The sequence below is a fragment of the Limanda limanda genome, chromosome 2, assembly GCF_963576545.1.
Source record: "Limanda limanda chromosome 2, fLimLim1.1, whole genome shotgun sequence".
NCBI classification, from domain to species: Eukaryota; Metazoa; Chordata; class Actinopteri; order Pleuronectiformes; family Pleuronectidae; genus Limanda; species Limanda limanda.
In genome coordinates, this window is record NC_083637.1 from 9677469 (window position 1) to 9695050 (window position 17582).

The following is a 17582-nucleotide window of genomic DNA, read 5'->3' on the forward strand; positions in this document are numbered from 1 at the left end:
GAGCGGCGCCCACCCCCGTGTCTGCCGCTGAGATGGTACGAGCCGGGGCCACATAAAGTGAACACGGTGTAACTTCATCAGAACCGAGCAACCGGCAGAAGAGCCCACCTCAATCCGCTGAGTCACCCCCGAAACCCGGCTAGAAACATGGAGTGGAACGCGATGGAGATCAACCCGGAGGTGGGTGTGTGTGTGTGTGTGTGATGGAGGGGAGGGGAGGGGACACAACTCGTGTGTCTTTGTGTCTGTTTTATAAACTTTCCCCTGCGTGGGTCGCTCACCTGCTGTTGTGTGTCTGTTTCAGATGCTGAACAAGGTGGGTAAACAAAACAATGGCGTCGGCTGTTCTGGGTAAGTTTCACTGTTTTGCTAGCGAGTTGGAGGGAGACGACACCTGCTCGCTACGCAGCAGCAGCTAAGAGCATCAATGTGGGGTTTTAATGAAGATGACCGTGTGTGTTTTTAAAATGGTGGGAAAAGAAGATTAAACCAACAGGAGAAGCGGTTTATTTCTTTTTTAAATCAATGCGCGGGAGCATCCTCTTCCCCCTCCTCCTCCCTGAAGGGTGTGGTCCTCCCGGCTGGACCAGCAGCGCGACGCAGCATCTTTTTTCCAGACACATGGCGCCCCCTCAAAATGTCTGACCCCCGGTGAAAGTGTGTGTGTGTCTCCCCGGGTTCCAGATGATGGTGAAGCTCGGTGCCGGGGAGAGCTGGCGCTTCGAGGACGTGCTGGGGCTGGAGGGGGAGCAGCTGTCCGCCGTGCCCCGGCCATGCTGTGCCCTGATGCTGCTCTTCCCCCTGACACAACAGGTAGGAACCATGATGAAGAGGAGGAGGAAGAGGAGGGGTGGGGTGAGTCAGTGGTACAGACTGGGATGGGTGGGGTGAGGCTGGGATGCAGGGAGGGCAGGGAGGAGGAGGAAGTGATTCAGCAGATGCTTGGCTCCTTTTTAAATCGATGTGAAATCTAATAACCAAGTCAAACTTATTCATTAAACCCTGAATGAATCCTATAATCTGTTCTGCAAAATTAAAATGTATATTGTATATGTTTTTAGTATTTCATTCATTGTCCATCCATCCATGCTCTTGTTAATGACTTAAATATTAGGTTTTTGAACTTGAAGGATAATTTGAAACGGTTAGTTTTACACAAATGTCCACCTGCAACAAAATAAAGGCACAAGATGAAATCGTCAATAATCCTTCTATTATCTATTATTATTCTATTATTAACGCTCCTGATTTGAGGGTCGCTCGGAGGCTGGAGCTAATCCCATCACAGGGCAAATAAACATTCACTCTCAATTTATTTTCCAACTCACCTAACACCAGTCTTTGGACTGTGGGAGTGCCTAGAGAAAATCCATGCTAACACAGGGAGAACATAGCAAACTCCACACACAAATATTAAAACTAGGAACCTTCATGCATTGACATTCAGGTTTAATTGTAGTTTACTGTATTTTTTTAGATCCCAGTATGAATGAAACTACACACTGATCCCTTTCCTGTGTGAAAACAATATCTATATTCTAACTGTGGCAATACAGGGTAATATATTGTTATGTAGACCAGAGCATTTCAAAGGGTCTTTTCTTGGAGCTCCAAGGCAAAGGAATCCCATGATGCCAAACCGCATCATTCCAATCTTCAAATGATTCTTTGAATATCGTGATTATGAACAAAGTGCAAACTGTGCATTCACATAAATAAAAGTAAAGTAGTACATTTTAAGGGCAAACCCTCACCACCACCATTCCAGGCACGTTGTATACACGCTTTTTGACATTCTAGTCTTCAACCATCCATCCTCCTGAACTCATCACAGGCCCAACTCACCCATTCTCACTCACATTCACACCTACAGACAATATGGTCTCTTAACTCACACAGTCGCAGGAACAACCTGCAAACCCCCCACAGGACGGCGGGGTGGGGTCAGTGCGAACCACTGCACCACTGTGCCATCCTTTCAATATTGTATCAAGTATCTTACTGTGTCATAAGAAACAAGACACTTTATGATGTCACCTTGGTCTGATCGAAAATTGCGATGGTCATTTAAACTGGTTTCTCATGTTCTATTGACCAAACAAAGGTTCGATGATCCAGAACATAATCAGACACATTTACTACAGAGTAGAGATGAGCAGATCATCTTACTAGATATGTTTCATTTTTGGCTTCATGACTAAATCAAACGAGTAATTGTCAACATTTTATTGGTTTTCCTGGATGTGCTTTCCGGTCCTGTTCTTCATTCACATGCACATTTTAAGTGGCAGATGATAATGAACATGCTCTGTGTTTGTGTGTGTTTTCTTTTATCTGTGTGCATGACAGCACGAGTCTTTCAGAGAGAAGCAGGCAGACAAGGTGGCTGAGGAATCTGAGGTTTATTTCCTGAAGCAGACAATAGTAAACTCCTGTGGCACCGTCGCCCTGCTGCACGCTGTGGCAAACAACAAGAGCAAACTGACTTTTGGTGAGTGGATGGGAAATGCATGCTGGTCCAATATTGTGAGAACATCCAACCAATGTTTATTCACACAACAAGAACAATGTTGTTCATACCGGCACCTTTCAATCCCACAGTTTAAAATCTAACAAATGTTATTCGGTTTTTCACATGCTACCAACATGCATTATATGTTTTAGAAACATATCATAATTTCCTTTACACAGCCTTAGAGTAGAGTACACAAGCATTTACTGAATTGTGTGTGCTTTAATTTGTTTTCAGAAACCGACTCTGCCCTGAAGAAATTTCTCGACGAGACTGCCAACATGTCTGCTGATGATCGTGCCAAACATCTCGAGAAGAACCAGGTAACACTGCGTTATGGACTGTTAAATGGAAAAGAAAAGACGAGTAAACAGCAAATTTGATCAGCAGAGGATAAAGTTTGATATTAAAAAGACTTCTTTGCCAAAATGCTTCATCAAACTTTGTGCTTGCGTATATGGTTACTGTTTTATATAATAATATAAGATAATGGACAAAATAAATGCAACAGGGGGTGAAACTCGAGTAAACCATATCTTGTAAAGTTGCATAAATTTCATGTGATGCTATCGACACTTGATGGCGCTAGTCACCGCTAAATCTTTGTCCCTTTTCAAAGGCAGTTTGATTAACAGTTTTGCCATTTTAAAAAGTCTTTTGAAACTTTTGTTTTCCTCACTGCATTCCTGATGTGTGTGTTCGCTATTAAAACGTCTTTGAATGTATATTTGAATTGATCTGTTCCAGCAGTATTAACGGAGATGTTCTGACCTTTTTTTTTTTTCCAGACAATCTGTGATGCTCACAATGAGGCTGCACAGCTGGGCCAGTGCAGGGTAAGATACTTCCTACTTCCCTATGTGACTCTGTGGTGTTTTTCCACACACATTACTTATAACTACTCTGAATTGAGTGTTATATGTATTAGATAAAAGTTGATTTTCAAATATACCTCTGTGTCTGTCCATATGCATGTTCCTTCTCTTTTAATATTCCATGCATGGACATAGTACATGAGAGACTTGTATTTAAAGCAGATGTGGTGTTGACGGTAACAAATTGCTTTCCAGTGTATTGCACTGTTTACTCAGTATAATATTCCCACAAATTTTAACTTTCACAGCCTGAAGCTGACAAAGTCAACTTCCACTTCATCACCTTTGTCAATATAAAGGGACAACTCTATGAATTTGGTAAGCACATGTATACGTCATGTGTTTTTACTTGTGATGGCGCAGTCACTGTATTCTAAAATATCTGATTAATTTTTTTAAGATGGGAGAATGACCGGAGCAGTGAAGCACGGAGCCACCAAGGATGAATCCTTCATCACGGTATGTAAACGTATGGACGGAGGTCTAAATGTATCTGTGACCCGAGTATTTTAGGTTGTAACATCAAGCTACCATAAGAGGGCGCCATGTGCATGAAAAATAAAAATAGAGAATGAAATGTTATGTTGGTTCATTGGACTCATTTAAAGGTAAAAGAACAACGGAAATCCTAAAGCAGAAGTAAAGATTTCTCTATATAAGGCTAAGGAAGTGTTGATAAAACCCAGATATAATAAAATCAGTTCATTCCTATTTGACCAAATTATGATTATCATAATCTGGATATCTTTTGGAGCTTTTATAAACGCATGACATTTTATCATTTCACAACTGCATTATACAGCAGATATATAGACATCTAATTTCCTTGTGTGTTTTGTTTTTTTGTTTCCCCTGAATCTTGTCCAGGATGCAGCCAAAGTGTGCAGTGGATTCGTGGAGAGAGAGAAGGGTGAAGTCCGTTTCTCTGCCGTGGCTCTTTGTCAAAGTTAGATATTTGATAGGAAACGGAATCGAATCGTTAAAAAAACAAAATGTTTTGAAGTGTTCACGTGGCAAACACAATCAGCAGGCACACACAGTGACCTGCACTCACATACATCTGCAGGCACTATAAAGCACATATTGTTTCCACATACTGCACCCATCTCATGAACAAAGCATTCGCACATCCACACAGACACGCACACGATCACACAAACACAATCGAATCCTTTTGTTCTGCCGACACTCACTGATACAAGCTGCTCCAAATGATCCTATTTGTGATATTATTTAGAAGTGAAAATTGTTCAACTTGACGTTGCTGCTTGTGTGTTTATGTTATGTTATGTTGGGTTCAGCAAGTTTTTCTGTGCAATCCTTGGTGCATCTGTATCACACTTACCTTTTGTGCCAATACAAGTTAGAAGTTAAAGGCAGAAAACTTGTGCAGGGACAGTTTTTGCCCCGTTTTTCTGAATGCCTTCAGTTGCTGTGTGGTTGAATCTGTGAGGATCTGACATTCCTCAGAAGAGCCCAATTGGATCCGTGGGAATAATTTGACCATTGTTCAGAGCACGAACGAGACCTTTTACGTCACGATCTCGAGTCACTCTGACATTTCTCTGAAAAACTGTTCTAGTTTTGAGTTTCAAGCTACAGGGGGTGGAATGTTTAGGTCACTGGATTGTAATTATAATATTGAGGTCACTGCCAAGTCAATTTCACGATCTGAAAATGTTTTTTTAGGTTTACAGTCCTCAAATGCTACAACACTGTGCAAGTTTTCACAGAAAATACAAAACTTCCCATGAAGTGACTACAAAGTGTTATGTGTGTGAGAGGTGATTGGCTCTGTATGTCTCTTGTGTTCAAATTGTTTTAAGTTTTGCACTTTCCAAATGCTGTGTTGCTGTAGTTCTGGTGGTGATGCAGTTGTGGGAATTCAATAAAGCAACTAAAAAACCTCTTAAGTGTCATTTGTTGTTTCTGCATTGATTTTTGCTATCAAAACAAATAAATAACCAACTATTTTGGTCCAATACGATCAGGATATTGTCCAAATCTAAAATTGTACTTTATTTTTCACATGTTGCTATCTGTCGCATAATGACCAATTCAATATATTTAGATTTTGGACAGTTCTCATGAGCTCTAAGACATATTTAAACATTTTACTTTCTATGAATCAGATGAATTGATGATGAAACTAATCTTCAACTGCAGACCTCAATGTTTTCTTCTGACTCTTGTTTTAACACCACTGTTTTTCTCTTGACTGGGACCAGTGTGTGCACATTCCCTGACTCCCATTCCTACCCTCTGTCCCATGAGGGGATGAAGTGGTTAACATCCTGAGGCTCGTCCCGACTGCTCTTGGACATGTTTCAGCTGCTGAGCGTCTGAAACAGGAGGAGGACAGAGTTGTCGATGTGAGGATTCAGCTCATCTCTGTGGATACCGACACAAGAACTTGCTTTTTGTGGTAAAAAAAGCAGGCACAGCGTGATGTGAGGTGTATTAAATGACTGTGAAAGACCAGGGGAGTGTGACAGAGAGCTTTGTGAAGCTAATCACAGCCAACACATCTCCGATACAGGATCCTACTGACGTCTTTACTCAAACAGAACCAAAGGACAGAGGAAAAGGGCTGTGGACAGAACTGATGCTGTCCCTTTGCTGTGTCTGAGTTGGTGTGAACTCTTTCCCTGTATTCAGGCGATTCAATAAAGTAACACGCACAGAAAATAATGGTTTGACCTGCCATTTGAAAAGGTCCCATCTGCATCCAATAGGAAAGAGCAGAAGCCGTCAACACTCAACCCCATCGTGTCTGCCACTGTTATCAACTGCACTGATTATAGACGACTGCTAAGCCATTGATTTTGATTTGTAATCGGTAACTGGGAGCAAACAGCAGACAAACAATGTGAAATTCAAAATGGGGAATACAGGCCGGGAACATTTAGGTCAATTTTCAAGTTTTATTAATCTGGAGGGTTTAATATTCTGGTTCAGACTCTCATATGACTGTGAAGCCAACAAATATTTAAATCAGTAAGAGAATGAATTCTCCATCAGAATTTTTTGCCTGAAATATTTCCTGCTCGAGGGCGCGAAGCAAAGATGAGCAGTGGAACTTAATGTAAAGCCACAGTTAATTAATTCTTTGTGCACTGGACAGTACATAGATAATACCTTTAAGTTTTGATCAGGCATAAAGTGTAAACTGTACCTGATAACTTCATTACATTTTACCCAGGTTGATAATGGTTATTTCAATCAATAAAACAGTTATAATGAAACTGTTAAAAACAGATTTTTGACAAAGTTCATTTGTAAGCAAGAATACACAAAAACAACTGAACAGATTTTCACAAAACTTGGTGGAAGGATGAGATATCAGATGGGGAATAAGTCAGTTTTGGTGTTAGGGGACCATATAGCATAGCACATTGTTTAATGAATTCAATCAACATTTTCTGGGTAATGAAGTACGACAGAGTATAAGGGCCAAATTAAAGCAAACTAAATGTTCTATTCTCATGAATTGTAATATTACGAGAATAAAGTTGTAATTGGCTCGATGCCTCTATTGGATCTTTTCTATTACCAGACTCATATTTCTCACATGCTGCTTCCAGAGCTGATGGATCTGAATCTGCATCGTTATCGTGACACCGAAGCAACAATTCCACATCTGTCTCTTCCTCCGATTCCTACTCTGGTCCTTGTGTTGTCTTCCAGTGTTGTGCTTATTATTTCAACACTATGAGAGGTTGAATCGTAATTTATATCAAGATTAATTACCCATTTGACTGTGCCCTAACCCTGGTAGATTTGTGCACATGGCTGAGTTAACCTTTGTGGGGTGTTGTTGGGCAGTTCCAGATTTCCCCTTAAGCATCCAGGAAGTGACCAGTTCCCTTGAGATGCAATTAATAAGTGGTTGAGACATTGGCCACACTCCGCAGGGAGCTTGATACTCCTGATACCAAATAAGTGGCAGAAAATTACATTTTCTGCCACCCTACGTGCGCACAACATGTGCGCACGTAGGGTGTGGTCCGCCCGGCTGGACCAGCAGACGCAGCATCTTTTTTCCAAAATGTCTGACCCCCGGTGAAAGTGTGTGTGTGTCTCCCCGGGTTCCAGATGATGGTGAAGCTCGGTGCCGGGGAGAGCTGGCGCTTCGAGGACGTGCTGGGGCTGGAGGGGGAGCAGCTGTCCGCCGTGCCCCAGCCATGCTGTGCCCTGATGCTGCTGTTCCCCCTGACACAACAGGTAGGAACCATGATGAAGAGGAGGAGGAAGAGGAAGAGGAGGGTGGGGTGAGCCAGTGGTACAGACTGGGATGGGTGGGGTGAGGCTGGGATGAAGGGAGGGCAGGGAGGAGGAGGAAGTGATTCAGCAGATGCTTGGCTCCATCTCTTTAAATCAATTTGAAATCTAATAATCAAGCCAAACTTATTCATTAAATCCATTAAACTCAGTTCTGCAAAATTTAAAAATATATTGTATATGTATGAAGTATTTCATTCATTCATTGTCCATCCATCCTCTTGTTAATGACTTGAATATTAGATTTTTTAACTTGAAGGATAACTTGAAACGGTTAGTTTTACATAAATGTTTGAGAGAGAAGACTTGTTCCACACTGCCAGTTCCTCTTTGCATCTCCCTCTAGACATGTCTGGTTTATATTAACATGTTCAGAGTGAGTTTCCAGTCTGCCTAAAACGATCATGTGACATCTGTGACATGTGAGATATTTTTAGATCAACATCTTGACTGTGGATGATGAACAGTTAAACAGTGCTATAGGCTTTATTTGTGGACATAAAGAAAAAGTAATATCATACACTGTTCATTTGATGGAAAATTGGCAAGTTGGACTTTTGTTGGTTTTCTGATCCAATTGAACAATCAAACCAAAAGGAAAAAAAGGATAACACAAGGTAGATTGCTAGTGAACCTCATGTTTTAATGCATTCAACATTATTGACGCTTTTAAAGCTGCAGCATTAAACTTTGCCTTGTAGTGATAAAAACCTAAAATGAGGACAAAGATTGATGATCTCTCTTTGTAATCCTCACCAGCGTATTTTTGAAAGGTTTTGCCCAGATTGGGTTTAGAGTTCAGTTAGGATTTGTCCAGGTGTGTTTTTAATTGGCACTTTTAAAACCAGAGTCTTTCCTTTTGAATCATTTTGTACATTTCCTTGATTTGTCCCCTAAACGCCTCCAGGCGCCACAGTGCGTGAGACTGTGACTAGGCCTGTCACGATAACACATTTTTCTGTGCGATTAATTGCCCCAGAAATTATTGTGATAAGCGATAATATTGCCGTTTTGACACCATTTTCAACTTATATAATGATAATGGCATAATAATGCAAGTACACCCTTTCGAAGATCAATAAACTTTTATTTTTAAAGAACACTGGAACTGGACATCTGGAAGACATTTAAGAAAGACTTTTTTATTGCCAAATATATGAACTGTTTAAAGTAGATTATAAATATAAATAAATACAAAAACTTTTTAACTTAAAACTATGAATAATATATGAACTGTAAACAAAAGTTTTACACTATACTTAAATAAATAAAAATAAATACAAAACAGACACACTCTGACTCGTGACTCTGACTTCGGTGCCTGAGCCAATTGAGACCCCGTGTCTCCGCGGAGACCCCTGTGTCAGACCGCTCGGAGACCCCCGTGTCTCCGCGGCTGGGGCTGTCGCAGGCAGGCTTCCGCCCGCCTTCGTCCACCCGAACGCTTTTGTGAAACCTTTCTGGCCGTGGTCTCCGTTCCTCCCGCCCCGAGCCTTTCCAAGCCGACCCGGAGCCGTCGCGGCGCACCACGGAGGAAATGCGCCCGGCGGGGGCCAGCCAGCGCTTGGGAGAGGGCTCGCGAGGAGATCCTCCCACACCTGCACGGGAGCCCTGACGCACGCGGGGCGCGGGCAGCGCGGAGACAAGAGTCTGTCCACCGGCAGCCGCGGCCGACTGCCGGATGGGATCTGCATCGATCTCATTTTTAGCCTTATGCGAGCGGAGTTGACGGACATCCGTCATAGCGACGGAAAACTTTAATCCCTGAATTTATTGCAGCCGGCAAAAAATTATCGCTCATTTTTAATTTATCGCGCAATTAATTGATTTATTGCATATCGCGACAGGCCTAACTGACTCAACAATGCAGACTGTGGTCACATCAGCTGACTGTCAGATAGTTCTTTTTTTCACCAGTCAGCCATCTTCCAGCACATGATCCCCTCAAACACAGAGCTCAATCTGTTTTCAGTGGTGGCGTCTCATCACAGCCACGCTCGTCATCTTGTCTTGTCCGGCCACGAAATCCCACTGAAGTTTTTGTCCTTCCTTTTTTTTGTGTTGGAGCTCCTTTTTAAGGAAGCATTCACGTTAATGGGGGTATAACTCGCAACAGAGACTAAACGAATAACGTAATATCTTGATGAGGGGAGTCAGCTTGTTGGTATAATTTAGCTCCATAATTCCACCCTGTGATGCTCACAAAAGTCCTCATATACTGACGTGAATATCTGTCATGTTCTGTCATTTCAGCTTTGAACCAGAATCTGCTCAGTGTGTCTGTGCAGTGTTTCTCACACCACAAGTAGATTCTGACTGCCATATTAATTTCAATCAAGGGCCCGCCGAGGAGGAGGCCGCCGCCAAGCCGAAGGAGACCAAGCAGCAGAGGAAGGTAAACACCAGCGAGTGTAGCTTCAATGGGGATCAATGCTCTCCGGTCAGTCACAGATGCAAACTGTTGTTTTTTTTAAACCGCTGGGCACATGCCGCCATAGACTATGCATGCCGCGGCTGGGGGAGCAGTCGCCCCGGCGCCCTCCCCTCCACGCAGCCGGAGGCTCGGTGTGTGGCCCGCCTCAAGTTGTTGTTGTTTTTTGGGGGGGGGGGGGGCTTCCTCTCTCTTGGACCGCGGGCCGGTGTCCGTCGCAGGTGTGGACGGCGGCCTGGCGCGGGTCGGGTCCTACTCGCGTCACCTCAGCTACGGCGCCCGCGGGGGGAGGCCTCCGTTCGCGGGGGGGGGGGGGGGGGGGGGGGGGGGGCGCTAGACTGAGTCCCGAACATGTGGACATGCTGACATTCTTACATTACAACACACATGTCTAAATGACGTTTGAGTCGGATTTTGAGCTGGACACTACTGTTTCTTTTACTTTAAACATGTTGCACTTTGTTTAATAAAAAAATCCATTTAATATGCAGACATAACTTTTTTATTTTGATAAGGGGTTAAATAGAAACTTTGATATCTTTTTGAGTTGCACTGCTGACTTAACTTATAAGCCCTCTTTTTTATTTATTTTTATCACGTTGGAGTTGCTAGGTTAAACCTACAGTTTTGCACTTTAATATTTGAGCCTTTCTTTACATTTTGTTTTGTGCTGCATTATACGATGACATACAGTTTGTTGTTGTCAAAATAAAATTAACTGAAATGAATGGTCAATTTGATTTTTTTGGAGGAAAATTAGTCGTTTAGATTAATCGACTAATCGATAAAATAGTCGTCCGATTAGTCGATAGAAAAATAGTCGTTAGTGGCAGCCCTAATTGTTAGACAGTATATAAAAATAGTACAGTATATATAGTATATCACATAATATATATTTATATATGATAGTAATTATACCAATATAATAGCAGTATATAGTAATAATGGCAGCAACAGTATATATAAATATAATTTATAATAACATATTCTTGATTTGCATGTGTGAAAATACACATTTTATTTCAGCTGATGGATGAGTTATAAAGTGTTTGCCTCATGTTACTGTCTGTGTTACTCTCAGTCACTTGAAGGTGGGAGGACCGGCCCTGCACATGTTCATTCACTGGTTGGTTATAGATTATGTTTATTAATATTTAGCAGATTGATAATCGATATTAACATGGATTCTACATGTGAAACTCGAGAAGGCGTCAAGAAGCAGAGAAGCTGAACACCTAAGGCTGACAGCACCATCTTGTTTCTACCAGTAGAGGGCGGTAGAATAGTGCCTCACCTGATGACATGAAATTAAATTCTATCCTGATAATACAAACTGATAAAGTGAGTTTAATGCTCAACTAATTTCAATTAATGATAATATTGATGAAGGAAAAATTAAGGAAAATTAAATCGGTTTTACTGCTAAACACAATCCAAGATTTAAACAGAAATGATCACAAATCATGTTTTTCTGCTCTGGATGGAGATGTTCACATTTTTTAACTCTTTAACCCGAGGACAAATCTAAAATATGAAACATACATTATATATTCTCATCATTATGTCACCAGGGCTCCAGCATCTCAGCCTTATTCCCTCTCTGCTTTAATCCAGATTTAATTATTTCATTATCACAAAACTTGGCGACAAACCTAAAATCATTCAGCACCTGTTGCAACAGCAACCGCTCCCTCATGTCAGGAGGTTGAGCTCGTCTGGCTCCTCAAAATCACTCACCTGTTAGGTTTCATGTGCAGGAAATACAAATTATAACAACGATTCAAAGAGCGATAAGAGATCAATAAAAAAATATGGATGTAGTCCTAAACGTACATTTGCTTTGATAACATTCATATATTTCACATGTGGGACAAAATCATTAAAATCACGCTGATTCACATTCCACCATGGTCATGATAGTGTAACTTTGGTGAAAATTATGATGGGTCTCATATACTTCTCCTGTCATCCAGATTGGCCTGGAAAAGTATTTAGAAAGAACAATGGAATATTAAAGCCCTCAAAAAGCCAATTAATTTGCCATATTAATAATAATCCTTACAATTTCAATAGGGTCTCACCTGACCTTTGATGTCAGTGCTTGGGCCCTAAATAATATGTATAAATATGTGTATATAGACTTATATACATACAAACCCCTCCTACCCCTTGCCTAACAATTCTCCATCTACAGAAAGCCGGAACAAACGGGCCAACCAGCCAAGAAGGTGGTGACAAAGAGGTCTGTAGTCTCTACACTCTCACTGTGCCCACTCCCTCCTCCCCCTTGCCTAACATCTCTCCATCTTCTCAAGGCGTGAGGCCCCGAAACCGGAGGCCAACCCCAGATTCAAATTACAAGGCCACAGGTGGGGGGTTGAAGGTAGGGCTGCTCAATTAATCGAAATATAATCGTGATTACGACAATGTTGATCTGATTTGTTATTTATGCTGCAAAATAGTTTTAATATTTAAAGTATTTTAAAAGTGCCTATTGCAGAGTTGACTGAACCAGTTCCTGCTCAGTGTGTCTGTGCAGTGTTTCTCACACCACAAGTAGATTCTGACTGCCATATTAATTTCAATCAAGGGCCCGCCAAGGAGGAGGAGGCCGCCAAGGAGGAGGAGCCGCAGGAGGAGGCTCGCAAGCAGCCGAGGAAGGTAAACACCAGCGAGTGTAGCTTCAATGGGGATCAATGCTCTCCGGTCAGTCACAGATGCAAACTGTTGTTTGCATGTGTGAGTGAGTGAGCATGTTATTGTTTTAAATAAATTATGCCTTTTGGCTTAGTAACTCAATTTATTCTTGATGGGTCTCAAATACTTCTCCTGTCATCCAGATTGGCCTGGAAAAGTATTTAGAAAGAACAATGGAAAATTAAAGCCCTCAAAAAGCCAATTAATTTGCCATAATAATAATAATCCTTACAATTTCAATAGGGTCTCACCTGACCTTTGATGTCAGTGCTCGGGCCCTAAATAATATGTATAAATGTATAAATATGTGTATATAGACTTGTATATACAAAGAATATAACATCAATATGGTTTATATGAACACATATCACATATGATGTGAAGTAAGTGTTCCAGTATATGGAGCGGAGTGTTGTACAGGGTACACAGTGCAAGGAGACAGGTATATTTAGTGCAGTTCTGTGATGGTGGCTCTGACAGAGGCAGAGCCGATTAACGCAAAGGCAAACTAGGCACGTGCCTAGGGCCTGATTGGCAGGGAGGGGCCCAGACAGAGGGACCAAAAAAAAAAAAAAAAAAAAAAAATATACAAATATCCTATCTACAATTTATTTCAGTTTTAATATATCAATATTTATTAATTAACTAAAAATAGTGACGTTGTTTATCTCTTAACGTTACGTTACGTGACGTCACATTAACACCAGTCAGTTAAGTCCAGTGTGGAGGTCAGCCGGTCAGGACTAAGCGGGATAATTAAGCTAGCAGGCAGGCAGCCCGGTCAGCCCCGACAGCTGTAAACCTGCTAGTGTTAGCAGAGCCAGAGGCCGAGCCAGGCCCGGAGACGCGGCCCGAAGACGCAGCGGAAGACGCTTCGGCGCCTTCAACATCAGCGCCATCACAGGAGAATGACAAAATGATGGAAGAACAGCAGCCGGCCAGAAAAAGTGAGCCCAATATAGTTTTGACGGAGCCTCTAGACCCGGAAAGGGTATTGACAAGCTATCCATCTGATCCTGCAAAGTGGGACCAAATTGACGACAGGATGCGTGAGTACTTTGCACTAAACCATCCCTGTCAAAATATTGGAGATTTCTCTGCATCACAGAGAAAATATGGAGACATTAACCGAAGCTTAACTAAGGAACATTTCTTTAGAAAAAAGCTAAATGGAGAAACCCTGTCAAGAAGATGGTTAGTGTACTCACCGTCTACTGGCACTGTATTCTGTCACTGCTGCAAGTTGTTCAGTGTAAGAGACAATCAATTTGTCACTGGATTTAATGACTGGAAAAACTGTGCTAATCGCTTGCATGAACATGAGAATGGTATGGATCATCGCACTGCTGTGCTGAGTCTATCATCACTTGGAAATAAAAATGCACGCATAGATTCAAACATAGTACAGCAACAGGAGTCTGAGAGAGCATACTGGCTCAACATTCTGAAACGTATAGTGGCAACTATTCAGTTTCTTTCTTCGCGAGGACTGCCCTTCCGTGGGGACGATGAGGTAGTAGGATCACCCCACAATGGGAACTTTTTGGGCTGCTTGGAGTTAATTAGTCGCTTTGATCCACTACTGTCAGAACATCTAGCCAGATACGGAAACAAGGGCAGGGGAAATACCAGTTACCTGTCCTCTACAGTTTGTGATGAGTTTATTCAGCTGATGGCTGAGAAGGTTCTGCATGCTATTGTAAAAGAAGTTAAAGATGGCAAGTATTTCTCCATCATTGTGGACTCAACACCTGACATCACACATGTTGATCAGCTCTCTTTGATCATTCGCTATGTCCTGAAGAAAAGTGGGGAGCCTGTCGAGAGATTTTTGGAGTTCATACCACTACATGGTCATACTGCAGAACACATGGAGGAAACACTCAAATCTGAGTTAAAAGAACTGGACATTGATTTGATGGACTGTCGTGGGCAGAGCTATGACAATGCAAGTAATATGGCAGGGAAATATTCTGGACTGCAGGCAAGAATAAAAAATAAAAATCCTAATGCTGACTTCATACCATGTTCTGCACATTCTCTTAATTTAGTTGGTGCATGTGCAGCAGAATGTTGCCTAAAAGCAGTTACATTTTTTGGCTTCATTCAAAATCTCTACAACTTTTTCTCAGCTTCAACTCGGCGGTGGGAGATTTTAACAGCCCACCTCACAAAATGCGAGCGAGGTCTGACACTGAAGAGCCTTTCCGGCACAAGGTGGTCTGCGAGAGCTGATGCAACAAAAGCTCTGAGATTTGGCTACAAAGCTATTCAAGATGCTTTGAATGAAATCAAAGTTGACCATTGAACCCCCAGAGCTGCTCAATATGAGGCGTGTCAATTAATAACAGTGATGGACACCCTTGAAACTGCAGTTATGACAGTAGTGTGAGTGCAGCAGGTACAAATTGATGTATGTACTGTTCCTATTCTGTACAGTTCACTCATAGAGTTCATAGGACAAGCCAGAAATGATTTTGATGTCTATGAAGCAGAGGCCAAAACCTTCACAGCAACAGAGGGATACAAAGCAGATAGCCAAAGAAGACGAGTGAAGAAAGTTTTGTTCGGTGAGTCTGCAGGTCCAGAGGTGCAGCGCTCAGGCCGTGAAGCATTCCTGATTGACTCACATTATGTCATGTGTGACTGCTTGTCACAAGAATTGAAACGACGCAAAGACGCATACAAAAATGTGGAGGAGAAATTTGGTTTCCTTACTAAAACGAAATCAATGGACATTGAACAAATCCATGCAGCCACAGAAAAGCTGAAGAAAATATACCCTCAGGATCTTGAGGAGGACTTTACAGCAGAGTTTTGCCAGTTCATCTCAATGGTAAAAGATGAAGAATCAGTCATGGCCATGTACAAGAAGCTCCTAGAGCTAGGCTTGAGGGATGCTTTCCCTAATGTGGACATTTGCCTTCGCATGTATCTGACATTACCGATTGCAAACTGTTCAGGAGAAAGATCATTTTCTTTGTTGAAACGAGTGAAAACATACCGGAGAGCAACAGTAACAGAAAAAAAACTGAATGCCTTTGCCCTGTTGGCAATTGAGAATGGATTTACAACCTCCCTGGAGAAAGCATCTGTAAAGGTAAGTTTCCCATTTTAAAATCAAATGTAAAATGCATATAAATTAAATGTATAATATAGGGCTATACTTTCTACTATAATGAAATTAAATATGAGGAACAAACCAAGTATATTCAAATCTCAAACAGCTGTCTTTCATCTTATGTATACATTTTATTATTTCTCCACAAGATCGTGATGATGCTGTCAAGATGTGTTTCTGCTGCGATGGAGGCCTGCGATGCTGGAAGGCTGAAGATTATCCCTGAGTGGAGCATGCTAAATGGTTTCCTCAGTAAGTGCTGCTGGTTTTATTTATTATTATTTATTGTTGGACAGTTTCTAAATGGTCTTGATAAATGTGAAGCGTTCATGTTTGTCTTCTTGTTCCTGTACTTAATCACAGGTGTGAATATGGGCTCCAGGAGAAGGGACAAGAATTTTTGTTCACCCAATTCAGGCTCGTTTTCCTTGGCTGTCTGAGCAGGTTAGTAAAGAAAAAATATACAAAAAAATATAAACATAAGGTATGGATCAAGTTATTTAATGATTGCTTTTTTTTCTACGATGTTTCTGTGATTAAATCTGCTTTTAGAGTGCAGTCTAGTAAAGCACACCGTCCAGAGAAACATCCAGACCAGTGGAGAGAACTGCTGAACAGTCCAGACCAGGAGCTGAGCTGCTGAGTGTTGAATACCAGAAAATGGAAGAGAGGTGATGGTTGTCCATGAAAATAAACATCTTTCTCACTACAGCACACTTTCTCTTACTGCAAATTTTATTGGTCTTTGTATATTTGACTACTTATTTAACTATTCAATTTAATCAACACATTTAATTAAGATTTTCTGCAAAATGCAATAGCTTACAACATTTATCTGATTTGCTCTGTTTACATAGCAATGCTGACACCTATTGGTGATTTACTGGTACTACTGCCTTAACAATGACACTCGCAATGGATAGGACAAGGATAATTTAGTAGCATTTAATAGAGCCATGTAATAACGTATAAATCATAAAAATCAAAAAATAGTCTGTTTAATGTACGACACATCCAAAGACTACGCTATTTAAAATGTGAATTAACTTCTTATTAGTAACTTGGGTAAGTTTCAGATTTCAATTCATAAATAACATCAATGGAGGGGGGCCCAAAAAATACAGTCTGCCTAGTGTAGTCCATTTATTTAATCCGTCTCTGGGTTCATTGGACTCATTTAAAGGAAAAATAACTGAAATCCTGTAGTAAAAGTAAAGATTTCTCTATATAGGGCTTGGGAAGTGTTGACAACCCAGATATAATACAATCAGTTAATTCTTATTTGACCAAATAATGATTATCATAATCTGGTGATATTTTGATGAAAACTTTTGGAGCCTTTATAAACGCATGACATTTTATCATTTCACAGCAGATATATAGATCTAATTTCCTTGTGTGTTTTTTTTGTTTATTCCCCTGAATCTTGTCCAGAATGCAGCCAAAGTGTGCAGTGGATTCGTGGAGAGAGAGAAGGGTGAAGTCCGTTTCTCTGCCGTGGTGGCTCTTTGTCAAAGTTAGATATTTAGACCATAACCGGTTTACCACTACTCAATTAGACATTTTAGCTTTTACTTCCTTACTGGCAAGACGCCACCTTCTTCTCCACTGGAAGTCGACTTAAGCTCCCTCTACTCAGTGGCTCAACGACACTATGTCTTTTCT

At 41.3% G+C, this 17582-nt stretch overlaps 1 protein-coding gene and 1 long non-coding RNA gene across 2 annotated transcripts; both read left to right on the forward strand.

Annotated features, from left to right (window-relative positions):
• Positions 1 to 147: 147 nt before the first annotated feature.
• On the forward strand, positions 148 to 5279 carry uchl1 (ubiquitin carboxyl-terminal esterase L1 (ubiquitin thiolesterase)). The gene is made up of 9 exons (XM_061083443.1): positions 148 to 180; positions 305 to 316; positions 685 to 813; positions 2350 to 2491; positions 2750 to 2835; positions 3301 to 3348; positions 3636 to 3705; positions 3788 to 3846; positions 4255 to 5279. The coding sequence occupies exons 1-9, from the start codon at positions 148 to 150 to the stop codon at positions 4336 to 4338; spliced, it is 663 nt and encodes a 220-aa protein (XP_060939426.1). The 3' UTR covers positions 4339 to 5279.
• A 10815-nt stretch (positions 5280 to 16094) lies between these two features.
• Positions 16095 to 16633, forward strand: LOC133015533 (uncharacterized). Its single transcript, XR_009681536.1, has 3 exons — positions 16095 to 16169; positions 16281 to 16361; positions 16470 to 16633. It is a non-coding gene; the product is annotated as an uncharacterized LOC133015533 (long non-coding RNA).
• The last annotated feature ends 949 nt before the right edge of the window (positions 16634 to 17582 follow it).

Excerpts from the sequence above, each read along its gene's own strand:
- uchl1 (XM_061083443.1), top strand. The coding sequence starts at position 148 with ATGGAGTGGAACGCGATGGAGATCAACCCGGAG. Across the intron at positions 814-2,349 it reads TCTTCCCCCTGACACAACAG|CACGAGTCTTTCAGAGAGAA; the intron begins GTAGGAACCATG and ends TGTGCATGACAG. Across the intron at positions 2,492-2,749 it reads CAAGAGCAAACTGACTTTTG|AAACCGACTCTGCCCTGAAG; the intron begins GTGAGTGGATGG and ends ATTTGTTTTCAG.